Here is a 13257-nt window from a genome sequence, read left to right as displayed (position 1 = left end):
CAAGCACTCTACAACAGCTTCATGTCACTCTACAGCAGCTTAATGTCTACCTTAGGGGAAAAAAAGCACTAAAATCCTCTTCCATTGAAAGCTGTTTATTTCTCTGATGTACCACAACTAAAAATGAGTTATGATAGCAGCTTGATGGTGATTGTGTTATATTCCTTTAATCGAAAAGGAAACATTTATAATATTCTAAGTATCTTTAGCCCAAATACTATGTCATATTGGGCATTTTTTAATAATCAGACTGTATTGTCCTTCATCTGTGAAGCTGACACTACTGATTTGTCAATGCCAAATGTTAGGCTAAAACATTCAATTTTTATTATTATAACATAATAATAATAAAGGATTAATTGTATTATTATAATTATGAAATATTAATTTTTATTATTTATAATATTATTTTCTTGTTGCATCAAAAGATGATTGCATTCTAACTTTTGTGACCTACCAAATTTAAGATGTATATACATTGTTCTTTACATTGTTCTAGAAAAGAGATTTTAATCCTGTAGTGACTTTGCTCACTTACACCAGAGAAAAACGACGTAGTTTTTCATTAGAAGGTTAGCTTAATGGCTTTGTTTCCTCCTAAATACATAGTACATGATACACATCTATTCATCATTTTGTCAAACTATTAAACCCAGTCCATTAATACCAACAGCCCTCACTTGTTTTATCATGTCACTAGCATGAATCATGTCTTCAATGATCCAAATCCAGTCTCAGTAAATAACTGAAATGAAAAAAAAAAAGGTTGGGTGACTCAAACATCTGCCTTGGAGATTTGTACCATTGCAAGAAGAATGCAAATGGAAACATAATTCTTTATTATAACCTTTGTCTTACTAAACCTGAGGGTGAAACAAACTAATTTTATTTACCATTTGCATTTACTATTTATCAAAGTTAAAGTATTTATCTCTTGAGATTCAGTGCACTAATGTACATATTATTGCAATTGTTAAAGAAACTTAAAAATTGTTTCACCCCAACATAGGATACAAAAGAATGAGGCCTGGGGAAATATATACTTCGACATGGTAACCAAATTTTTCTGACTAAGAGGTAAAGTTTTATGCTTACTCTGCCCGATTTCTTCCATTCAAATTAAGTGAAGAAAAACACTCCCCAAATAAAAATTAAATTGGTTTTTCAGCCCTTGGATACTAAGGCATTTTAACAAAATATTCACATCTCTTTTTTATAAACTTTAATGAACAACGGGAGAAAAATGCTTACTTGAAAGTTTCAGATGATGCTTAGAAAATGTTAATTGGATTTTCCACTTTATTATAAATGTTACATTTATTTCCTCATGTTACTGAACACATTGTAGTTGATATCAAAAGAGTATTCACAATGCAAATTGACTTTTTGCTGTTTATCAACCATTTAATGGAACCTACAATGACTTCTTTACAATGAGAAGTAATTTTGTTAATTTTTGTCATTATAACTTTAAAGCAATTGTACATCTAGATATGCATTTTAAAACAAAAAAAAAATGTGGGTATAATTGAAGCTAGCTTCAGCCCTGTCATATGTTTTATACAGGCACAAAACAGCTCTATTAATTGATACAGCGTTTACCTGTGAACTGCAAGAGACACCTCATTCCTGATTTTTCCAGAAGATTTTAGAGAAAGGCTTTGTCCTTAAAGCCACTGGTCTATTACCTATCCTCAAGTGAATACGGTGACCCATCACCCACTTAATACTTGTCAGAATAAACCACATGCAGCGCTAAAGTGGCACCTGTTTCCTGCTTGCGTTCTCAGTTTTATAATGCATCAGACTTAAAAATTATGAGAGCTAATATGTTCCTAGAAGCAATACATCCTAGAAATTAGGAAGAAAGGTTCTCTTCTCAGATTTTCTGGACCCAAATCTGGACTTGGATGCTTACTGTATTTATGACCTTCACCAAATTACCCAACTCATGCCTTCTTCTGGTTCTCCTCTATAAGATACGGTGATAATGAAATTATATACCTCACAATAATTAAGTAAATTAACTTGTGTAAAGCTATTGGAACCAAGAGTGGAAGACAGTAATGGGTACAGGATTAGTTTTAAGCTAGTAATTACCAAGATGGTGTGTAGCCTCACATATGCACACAGGGACTCACACAGGACGTGGCTGGGGCTCCAAGTCTACCTTTTCATCATAGCTGACTTTTTCTTTTACTTTTGGAGAAGGGAGCTCAAAATAAAGAGAGAGTTTATGAAGTTTCTTCTAACCGCCATGGAACTCTCAGGAGGTTTTCTGCAGAGGGGTGTCCTGTTTTGATTGCTATGCTCACAAGGTCAGTCTGGCTGTTGTTTGGAGACAAGAGGGAAGTGGAGGTGAGACAGTGGCAGTTTCAGGAGCTCAGATGGTGACCTGGGTGGTACAGAAGTGAAGCCATGTGGATGGATGTGTTTCAGAGGCAGGGCTTGGTGAGGGAATGAGTGTGAGAGCAAGAAACGAGCTGAGGGTTAAAGGAGATACCTGTATGCCTCCTGCGGTTCCTTCCACCCTACGTTGTGTAGCTGGGAATGTCCTAAGGCTCCAAATCAGGCTTCTGACCACCTTCTTCAACTCTGCTTCTTTTCATTCCCCTCCCTGGACATTTCAGAGTTAACAGGGCCCTCAGATCATGTCTCCTGACCCTCGCCCCCATGGATCATGAAACCAGGTGAATATTGAACTATCTCTACGTACAGGCTGCTGGACTGGACAGAGCCTTGAACTCCCCCTCCACCACGGTACAGTGTACCCCCAGGCAGGCTTTGGCAGCGTTACACAATTGCTGCATTTTCATGATGCCCAAAGCACCTGTGTCTAATCAAATCACTTCCAGGCAGCCTTCCCCGCAGCAGCTGAAGACTTCCAACACTACCCTAGAGGTTTGTGTGATGCCCAGCCACATCTGTGTGCTCACATATGGCAAATACTTTGATATCTCAGTTATTTTCTTTGTATTAAACCAGTAAGATAAGGAACATAATATCTTCTTCCTAGGACTGCTATTCTAATTGAGTCACATACCTTAGACAAATGTCTACAGTGACTCTTCAAAGCGCCACTCTGGGCTGGGCGCAGTGGCTGATGCCTGTAATCCTAGCACTTTGGAGGCCAAGGCAGGCGAATCATGAGGTCAGGAGTTTGAGACCAGCCTGGCCAACATGGTGAAACCTCGTCTCTTCTAAAAATACAAAAATTAGCTGGGCGTGGTGGCAGGTGTCTCTAATCCCAGCTAGTCAGAAGGCTGAGGCAGGAGAGTCGCTTGAACCCAGGAGGCAGATGTTGCAGTGGGCCGAGATTGAGATCACACCACTGCACTCCAGCCCGGGCAACAGTGTAAGACTCCGTCTCAAAAAAAAAAAAAAAAAAAAAAAAAGAGTCGCTCTGATTTTACTCCTATTTTGCCAGGCCAAGCTCTGGTCCCAGCCATCTCTTCTGTAGAAACTGGTCCTAGACAATTCCCGTGTTCCTTCATCTATATCAGTTATTCCTTTCCTCTGCAGTTTGCATCCAGCCCTTTGTTTCACGTCCTGTGCGTATTTTCAGGCGCTAAGGGCAGGAGCTATCACTTCCCAGTCTCACGCCAGTGATCACAAGCCTGATGCCGCATTCAGAGTCCACGCTCCAGGACACTCAGCAAGGGGTTGCGAGTGCACAGTTCCTCCCTGTACCAACAATGTCTGCCTCGCCGTGCCCATGGGACTCACCATCTCGCATGCTCCCCTAATGGAATCCAGGGCACTTTGCTGGCTCCCGTCTTTTTGAAACTCTCTGCTTCTCCCTTCCTTTATTCCCAACCAAGGACTTAAAACCTCCATTGTGTTTCTTTTCCTCATAATTTTCACATAGTCGGCTCTTTATTTCAGGGGTATGTAATGTCAATCCCTTTTCTGGCAGATAGAAACGACTTGCATGGACATTCTAGAGACCAGCTTGCAATGCAGAGGAAAACACTTGAGTGTGTCTAGTTCCTGAACCCAGCTATGTGTGGCCTTAACACAGAAATGTGGCTCATGTGGACATAAAAAGTAGTTTCTGTTTATGCCGCGAAGGCATTCTGTTCTGGATGTATTCACAAACACCTCAACTTGACAGTGATAGACGGAAGGTTCTTGTTCATTTTGTCAACCTGTGAAGTAACAGGCACATATGTGAGAAATCCTGTAAGAAATCTAAGGGTAACACACCATTGCTTAAAATAAAATTCCACTGAGATGATGTATCTGTGATACCCAAAGAGCTGAATTATTTTCAGGTCAAACAATTTTTATTTAGCTTTAAATGTAATGAAAGTACCCATGTCAGTCAGGACATGGACCTAAATTCAAATAGGTCACTATAAATATTCACAATCAACAAGACTGATTTTGTAGAAAACTGGGAGATGTTACTTTAATTCATTTTACAAATTATTAAAATATATTAAATAAATTTGGAAAAAAGTGTCCAATACACCACATTCTGTTTTAGCGAAATAAAATGGATGTCAGAAGACAGTATGTTATTGGCAAAAAAGTAGACAAATGGGTCAATGGAACAGAATAGAGAGCCCAGAAATAAACCCACATAAATATAGTCAACGAATCTTGAGCAGAAGAGCAAACACAACCCAACAGAGTAAAGATAATCTTTTCAACAAATGGTGCTGGAAAAACTGAGTATCTACATTCTAAAAAATAATCCAGACACAGACCTTATGCCCTTCAGAAACATTAATCCTTTATGTATCATACACCCACATGTAAAGTGAAAAAACATAAACTCCTAGAAGATAACACAGGAGAAAATTGTGGTGCCCTTGGGTTTGGTGATGACACTTTAGACACAAAAACAGAGGCAAGATGCATTTTAAAAAGAACTGATATGTTAAACTTCATTAAAATTAGAGTCCTCAGCTCTGCAAAAGACACTATCAAGAAAATGAAAAGAACAGCCACAGACTAGGAAAAAACAATCTGCAAAAGACATATGGGATAAAGAACTGGTATCTACACTATATAAAGAACTCTTTAAAAAAATGGAAATTAACAACCTGGTTAAAAATGGGCAAAAGGACTGAACAGACACCTCATGAAAAGAGACAAACGGATGGCAACCGAGCATATGAAAAGATACTCCACATCATGTCTCATCAGAGTATTGCAAATTAAAGCAATAATGAGACACTACTGCACATCTATGACAATGGCCAAAATCCAGACACTGACAGCACCAGATGCTGGTGACAATGTGGGGCAACAGGAACTCTCACTCATTGCTGGTGCGAATGCAAAATGCTGCAGCCTTCTTTGAAGACACACTGTTGGTTTCTTACAAAATTAAAAATACTCTTACCATTCACTCTATCAATCTCAACCTTCGGTATTTACTCAAATGTGTTAAAAACTTATGTCTGTAGAAAAACCTTGCACACAGATGTTTATAGCAGCTTTATTCATAACTGCAAAACGTGGAAGCAACCCAGATGCCCTCAGTAGGTAAATGGGTAATAAACTGTGGCACATACAGACAATGGAATATTGTTCAGTAGTAAAAAGAAATGAGAACCACAGCCATGCAAAATCATGGCGGAAACTTAAACGCGTATTACTAAGTGAAAGAAGCCAATCTGAAAGGCTAGGTGCCAGATGAGTCCCACTGCGTGACATTCTAGTAAAGGTAAAACTACGGAGACAAAAGATCAATGTGTGTCAGGGGTTGGATGCAGGAAGACATGAATGGGTGGAGCACGGAAGATTTTTAGAGCAGGGAACTACTCAGTGTGATACTATCATGGTGGATCCCTGTCATTACACATCTGTCCAAGCCCACAGACTGTGCAACACCAAAAGTGAGCTCTCATGTGAATGCTGGGCTCCGGGTGATGACGGTAAGTCAATGTAGGTGCATCTGCTGTAACACGCACCCCACTCTGGTGTGAGGTGTTGATAGCTGGGGGAGCTGTGCACATGTCGGGGGTGGTGTGTTATGTGGGAAATCTCTGTGTCTTCCATTCAATTCTGCTGTTAACCAAAAACTACTCTCAAGAACAACGTCTGTCAAACAAAGAAACGAAAGCTCTGAAAATAAAAATTGCCTTTTATAAAGTGACCTTGTCATTTAGCAAGTCTTTCTCAGATAGCATAGAAATTTAAAATGGATTTTCCTTTAAAACATGGCGTATACTTGACATTTTATGCAGAACACCTAGAGAACTTAAAAAAAAAAAAATGGTGATTGGTCTCCACCCAAGACCAGTCAACTCAGAATCCCTGAGGGTCAAAAGTGGACATTAATATTTACTTTAAATCTCTCTAGATGATTTCAGTGCATACCCAGTACAGTATCACTGGCATTAGGAAAGGGGTATAGGATTTAGAACAAGAGGGAGTAGAATTCAAACTTCGAATCTGCAAATTAGTAGTTTTCACCTCATTTGTGTCCCAGTTTTTCAGAGTTTTTATGAGATTTGTAGATAAGCTATTTGAAATATTTCTCAGGAAATATAAACTTTAAAAATGGAGGCATCGTTATGAATGACCTCCAGGCTGTGTGCAAAAGAAACATTGCCCATAAATGTCTGGGACATCGTTCTTATTAACATCAACCCCAAACATATACATATTGCCATCTGTTAAGTTCCTGTTTTGAGAGAATAATTTTGTTTAGGACTGGACTCAAAAAACTTACCAATGTATCTTGCTATCCTAGCTTCCCTTACTATTAATTAATTGCAATAAAATTGTACCTTATTAAATGGAAAATAACCAAGAAATACTAATGTTGATTCAATATAGCCTGACTCTCAGGAAATGCAATAAAAATGATGAAATGAAGAAAAATAAAAGCTGTTGGGAAGAACTCAACCACCTTCCATAATTGTTTATCTATTTATATCTAAGTATATAGATATAAGTTTAACATTTTTAACATGACCAAAATACTGTATACAAAAAGAAGCCAAAGATCTGATTTTATTATTGAAGACTATGTGAATCCTTCTGCTAGTATCACTGGAGCAAAAATATCCTTGTAAATAAGTCAACAAATAACAGATACTAGTGAGGCAGTGGAGAAAAGGGAACACTTCCCTGCTGCTGGTGGCAGTGTAAATTAGTTCAGCCATTGTGGAAAGCAGTTTGGTGATTTCTCAAATAACTTAAAATGGAACACTTATTCAACCCAGAAATCCCATTCCTGGGTATATACCCAAAGGAATATAAATTGTTCTACTATAAAGACACATGCATATGTATGTTCATTGCAGCACTGTTCACAATAGCGAAGATATGGAATCAACCCAAATGCCCATCAGTGGTAGACTGGATATAGAAAATGTGATGCATACACATCATGGAATACTATGCAGCCATAAAAATAGTGAGATCATGTCCCTTACAACATGGTTGGAGCTGGAGGTCATTATTCCAAGTGAACGAATGCAGGAACAGAAAACCATATACCACATCTTCTGTCTTGTAAGTGGGAGCTAAACATTGAGTCCACACAGACATAAACATGACAGCAATAGACACTGGGGCCTATGGGAGGGTGGAGGGTGGGAGGAGGGTAAGGATTCAAAAACTATCTATTGGGTACTATGGTTATTACCTGGGTGAGGAAATTATCTCCACACCAAACCCCTGTGACACGTAATTCACCTATATAACAAACCTGCACATGTATCCCTGAACCTAAAATAAAGTTTTTTTTAAAAGAGATCATTCTATATGTACTGACATGTAAAGATATACATGATATATTAAATGAATAAGATTATAGAACCATAAAAAGTCATTGTCTATATAGAAATGTTATATAGTTTTTAACTTAGAAAAAGTGGGAAGTTATATTATTTCCAATTTGAGACTAGTTTTAATATCCCTGCAATGAAAATCTTGCTGTAGAAATTCAGTGTGTGTGTGAGTGGAATTTTTCTTCTGGTGGGCTTTGCATTATAGACTATTATTCTGTAAGACTAGAGTTTCAGAAAGTACCCCAATTTGTTACTCTTTTAAGATTATTACTATAGACTGTAAATAGCTTTCTGGAAAACTTACCCCACTTCACAAATTAAATTAATGCTTTATTTACTGAGCATCAATGTGTTATGTAGATACACAATGATACACAAATAAATTAGGTGATACACAAATAAATTAGGCACTGCTTTTGACTTCAAAGAACTTAAAATTAGATGGAAGATAAATAGGAGAGATTGTGTTAAATTATGTTTTAACATCTTGTGTAAAGTGTTATTGCAGGGCTTAATGTCTCAATTTCCTCAGATTTCATCCCCCCAAATTGAAAATGGCAGCATAGAATAGGATATGATGTGCAAATTGCATCGTGTCTACACTGTTTATATTTAGCATTCACCTAACTTCAATAGTGCATAGCTCATTCTAAATGGCTGAAATATTTTATATGAAATACACTGGTTTTAATATCACTATGATGAAAGAGACCAAATCCTCAAAGGTGTGGGAGAGGACCTCTGAATGTGGGAACCTGGACTTCTCCCCAAAGGATTCAGTTCCCACCTAAACCACACAGATGGGCAGATATCCTCAGAACACTTACGCTTACAAGTGGGCAGCTTCCCCTTGTTACTCCACAGCCCATCTTCTTGACACACGGCCGTTGCTTGCTGGCTGGGTTCAAGCTTGAAGCCCTCGTGACATTCATAGACCACTTTACTGTCCAAAGTGAACTCGTTCCCAGTAAACGAACCATTTCCTGGGGATTCTGGGATTCCACAGGACACAGCTGAAAAGAAATGAAACAAATGCAGGCTTATTCTTACAGAAATTATTTTCTAGTTGCTATTATGATGATTAATTCTGTTTATCTAGTTTTCATTTTAAATACATATAGAAATTGTGAATTATAACTCTCTTTTTTTGGGAGATGGAGTCTCACTCTGTCACCCAGGCTGGAGTGCAATGACTCAATCTCGGCTCACTGCAACCTCCGCCTCTCGGGTTCAAGCGATTCTCCTGCCTCAGCATCCCGAGCAGCTGAGATTACAGGCGCATGCCACCATGCCGGCTATTTTTGTATTTTTAGTAGAGACAAGGTTTCACTATGTTGGCCAGGCTGGTCGCCAACTCCCAAACTCAAGTGATCCGCCCGCCTTGGCTTCTCAAAGTGCTGGGATTACAGTCAGGAGCCACAGTGCCTGGCGTGAATTATATTTCTAGGGCATGGGATAAGTATACACATTTTCAAAATGTGAAGGATGTTAAAGGTTAATGAGAAAACAATGGAAAATGGGTCAGAATTAATTTTCTGGAAGATAAGGCTGACCACTCTCATGCAGCTTAACCGCAGTCGGACGTATTTTATCAGAGGGTGTGGCCAGGGGAGCACGGGCATCACACACTCATCTTCATCTCATATTGGAAAGAAAGGGGAAGGGATGAAGTAGCCTCTTTATCATCACAACGCTTATTGCAGTGTTGACTCTTTGGTGTCGAAATTCCTAAGAATCAGCCGCCGCAGCTCTCAAAACTCTTCCCCTTTTATTGCTCCTCTCCCCTTCCCCAACTCATTTTCCTTTAAGTCCCAGGAAGTTCTGTTACAAGAAAACAGGACATAAGGAATGGATAGAGGAGGCACTCAGGGAAGATTCCCAGGGCAGATGGCAGCGTCTAGCGGAGATGTAGACTGCTTTCACGGGAAACACCATGCAAGAAAGAGGCATGTGTGCAGAAGAGGCTTTTTAAAGAACAAGATTTGGGGAGAATTCCATGTAAACCCTTTCTTCTTAAATTTACTACGTCTGATCCAGATGTATCTACTATGAGACAAGGAAAAAATTCTCAAATGACTACACGTGACAGTCATGAAACCAACAGTCAGGCAGGTAGAGGATGACATTTCAACGATCATGTACCCACTTCAGGAGCACCCGTAAAAGAAAAGTTCTATGGTAACTAAATAAAGAGCCTTCTTTTACTCAATCAGTATTAAAGATATTGTTCACACCATGGATTTAAATTTAGACAGTTCAAACTTTTTCCCATGTAGATTCTAATGAGAGTATCTGTGTAACAGGATAGAACTGGAAGGGCTGGATGAAGGAATTTATATAAACACCTAATTCTACATATAAAGAAAATGACTAACCTAAGGTGACACAATGGCCTAGTAAAACCTCCGGCCAGAGAGTAAATCTTATGACTCCCAACCGAGACTATTTTCTCTTCTGCAAAAGCACAGGTTATCTCTGGTATTGTTGGAGTTCCTTGGTTTGCTGTTTTGGTTCTTTCTTCTTTATCAATATATTAAATAAATACAATGGGAAATTGCCAGAGAAGTAAAAGAAAATATATTCCCCAATAAATCCAAACTCCTAGAAATTTCAAGGTCTAAAATGTCTTTTGTTTAAATGGATGATCAGGTATTGCAACCATCAAAAATACATGTGGGCCGGGCACAGTGGCTCACGCCTGTAATCCCAGCACTTTAGGAGGCTGAGGCGGGAGGATTGCTTGAGTCTAGGAGTTCTACACTAGCCTGGGCAACATGGTGAAACTCCGTACCAAAAATACAAAAATTAGGCAGATGTGGTGGCACACACCTGCTGTCACAGCTACTCGGGAGGCTGAGGGGGATGGATCACTTAAGCCCAGGAGGCAGAGGTTGCAGTGAGCTGAAATTGTGCCTCCAGACTGGGTGACAGAGCAAGGCCCTGTCTCAAAAACAAACAAAACACATGTGCGTGTGTGTGTGTGTACATGTGTGTGTACATGCATGTGTGTGTGTGTACGTGTGTGTGTGTACACGTGTCTGTGTACATGTGTGTGTATGGAATACTACAATAATCCATTTGCAGTAGAAGGAAAACGAAAAACCATAGACATATAGGCATCATTTGGGGCAAAGCATTTAAAATAATAAGTAATCATCTTTGGCTCTGTGGAAGCAACAGATCCATAGGAAGACTGCTGGTATCTGGAAAATGTTCATCTTAATTTCCTGCATGCAGTAAATGCCATAGACCCCTTTCTTTTCTGTGTGTATCTCACGATGTTCCAGTATCTGGCTTCCTTGTCATTTTCTCTCAGACTTCACTCCGATAATCATTTGTTCCTGATAGCAAGCCTCAATTTCTCTCCCACTCGCTGGCTGGAATGTGCTCAGTGTTCAGCTTCCCTAAAATTTTCATTCGGGCTGAGCACGGAATGAAACGACATTTTTCTGTCAGGTTAAATGGGAAAGATGACATTCTACAAACGCAGATGAAGCCCCATCATAAAATGATTCATGCTCAGGAGACCAAAGCAGAAAATCTTTATAGCCCCTTGTTACATCTGGACGCTTCTTTGAGAAGTGAATCCTGCTTGTCCAGGTCTCAAGACAACCCATTTTACGTTGCCTGATCAACAGCCAGGAATCTTTTTATGGTTTTGAACCACAGTGTTTAGCCCCTTAAGTGTCTTAACAAAAGGCTATTTGGTAGATTTAAAATAACGGTTGGCAATTGGTCAAAAGTGGAATTATAACACTTCTGATTTAATGAAGACGCGGCCTAATCCTTATGGACTAAAATCAGGCTCATGGGATGAAGACGGTTTCCTGCTAAAGTCTAGTATTCATTCATCTCTCATTTATTCCCCCAGTTTTGCATGATTGCTATATGACAGGCATCCATAGATCACTTGTTTTTAAAAATACTAATTAGCATTGGCAGTGTAAGACACTTTCACACTTTGGAGAATTTCCTTACATTTGGTATATCCAAAGAGAGTAAAATTTCCCAGTTGTTTTTTCTTTAATTGTACTAAGGTATTATTATACGTCCCAGAAGTTTAGGCAAATAATCATTTATTGATCCTGTAAAGTTATCTTTTGTTTATCAGTACAGGCCTCAAACTCAGACTTCTGAGTCAGTTCTTGTTGCGCCTCTCAATAGCAGTGTGGCTTCAGCCAAATTACTTAATGAACGCTGTCTTCTTAAGCTCAGGTTATCAAGACCTATGTCAAAAAGTAATCATGAGGGTTCAATGAAATCATCCTTATAAAACGCGAGCCCTCTGTCCACACGACATAGGCATTCAATCCATGACAAATTATTATCATATGCAGAAAGTCGAATACTTATTACATTATATGCAGGATATGTGTTGTATTACACATACACATGTAAAATTTTTACTTATTTGCAAATAAAAATGTTAGTTGCAAGGATCAACTCTCTGTCATCTATTTATTAAAGAGAGCAAAGAGTAAGTTGGTAGGTAGTAAGATGGCTTACCTCACTTTCCTATCTCATGAGAGGTGTAACAGTTTGGTTTCAAAGAAATAAGTAGAAGAGATGTTCAGTGTCCAGTGTTGTCTGAACCTTTAATACCACGAACCCCACATGGGATTTATTCTTTGCATATTTAAGATCCTTCAAACAGTGGTTATTTTTCTTTCTGCAGGCTTAAAATGTTTCTCTGTTTTTTTCTTTTTTTCTTTTTGAGACAAGGTCTCGCTGTCACCCAGGCTGGAGTGCAGTGGCACAATCCGGGTTCACTGCAGCCTCAACCTCCTGAGCTCAACCCATCCCCTTACCTCAGCCTCCCCAGTAGCTGGGGACTACAGGCCCAGGCCACCATGCCTGGCTATTTTTTGGAGAGACTGAGTCTCACTATGTTACCCAGGCTTGTCTTGAACTCCTGGGCTCAAGCCATCTTCCTGCCTCAGCCTCCCAAAGTGCTGGGATTATAGGCATGAGCCACCGTGCCTGGCCAGCCTGAGGATTTCTGAGGATTTTTAAGTATTTCCAAAGTAAGCATATATGAATTTTTTTATTAAAATTATATATGTATATATAACTATAAATATATATAAATGTTAATTAATCAAAATTATAATATAAGAATATTCTAGATTACTATCTACATGGGTTCTACTATATAATATCAGTGCCTGCCATTTGCTTTTGTGTTTATAATCATGTTGTGCCAAGAAATAACAGTTAATTTTTGCAGCCTAAAGAGAAAAATATCAAAGGCAGATAATGAAGAAATCATGGGCTTGCTTCAAGTGAAGAACAAGTGACTATACAGAAAGTTCCACAAATATGAGCCATATCATGATTATATGGTAAGAAATGTTGAAAAGATTGACTCATTTTACATGCACACACACACACACTTGGTAAATACCTATGAGTATCATGTATAATTTTTCAAGTAATAATTGAATTTCATAAAAACATCATCATCCTAATAGTTATTTTCCTCAACTTGAATTGTATAAGTTAA

General features: G+C 38.7%; 1 protein-coding gene across 2 annotated transcripts in view; it reads right to left on the bottom strand.

Moving 5' to 3' along the window:
* LOC139355625 (CUB and Sushi multiple domains 1) overlaps nt 1–13257 on the bottom strand; it is a 2038620-nt gene that overhangs the window by 101257 nt on the left and 1924106 nt on the right. For both annotated transcript variants that reach the window (XM_071067488.1, XM_071067489.1), the window contains exon 50: nt 8582–8767. In XM_071067488.1, the coding sequence (XP_070923589.1) occupies nt 8582–8767 (186 nt within the window). The remainder of the gene's footprint in view (nt 1–8581; nt 8768–13257) is intronic.

Source organism: Macaca nemestrina, chromosome 8 (genome assembly GCF_043159975.1).
Source record: "Macaca nemestrina isolate mMacNem1 chromosome 8, mMacNem.hap1, whole genome shotgun sequence".
Classification (NCBI taxonomy): domain Eukaryota; kingdom Metazoa; phylum Chordata; class Mammalia; order Primates; family Cercopithecidae; genus Macaca; species Macaca nemestrina.
The sequence above is the reverse complement of the archived record's forward strand: the minus strand, read 5'-3'. Positions and strand labels throughout refer to the sequence as shown.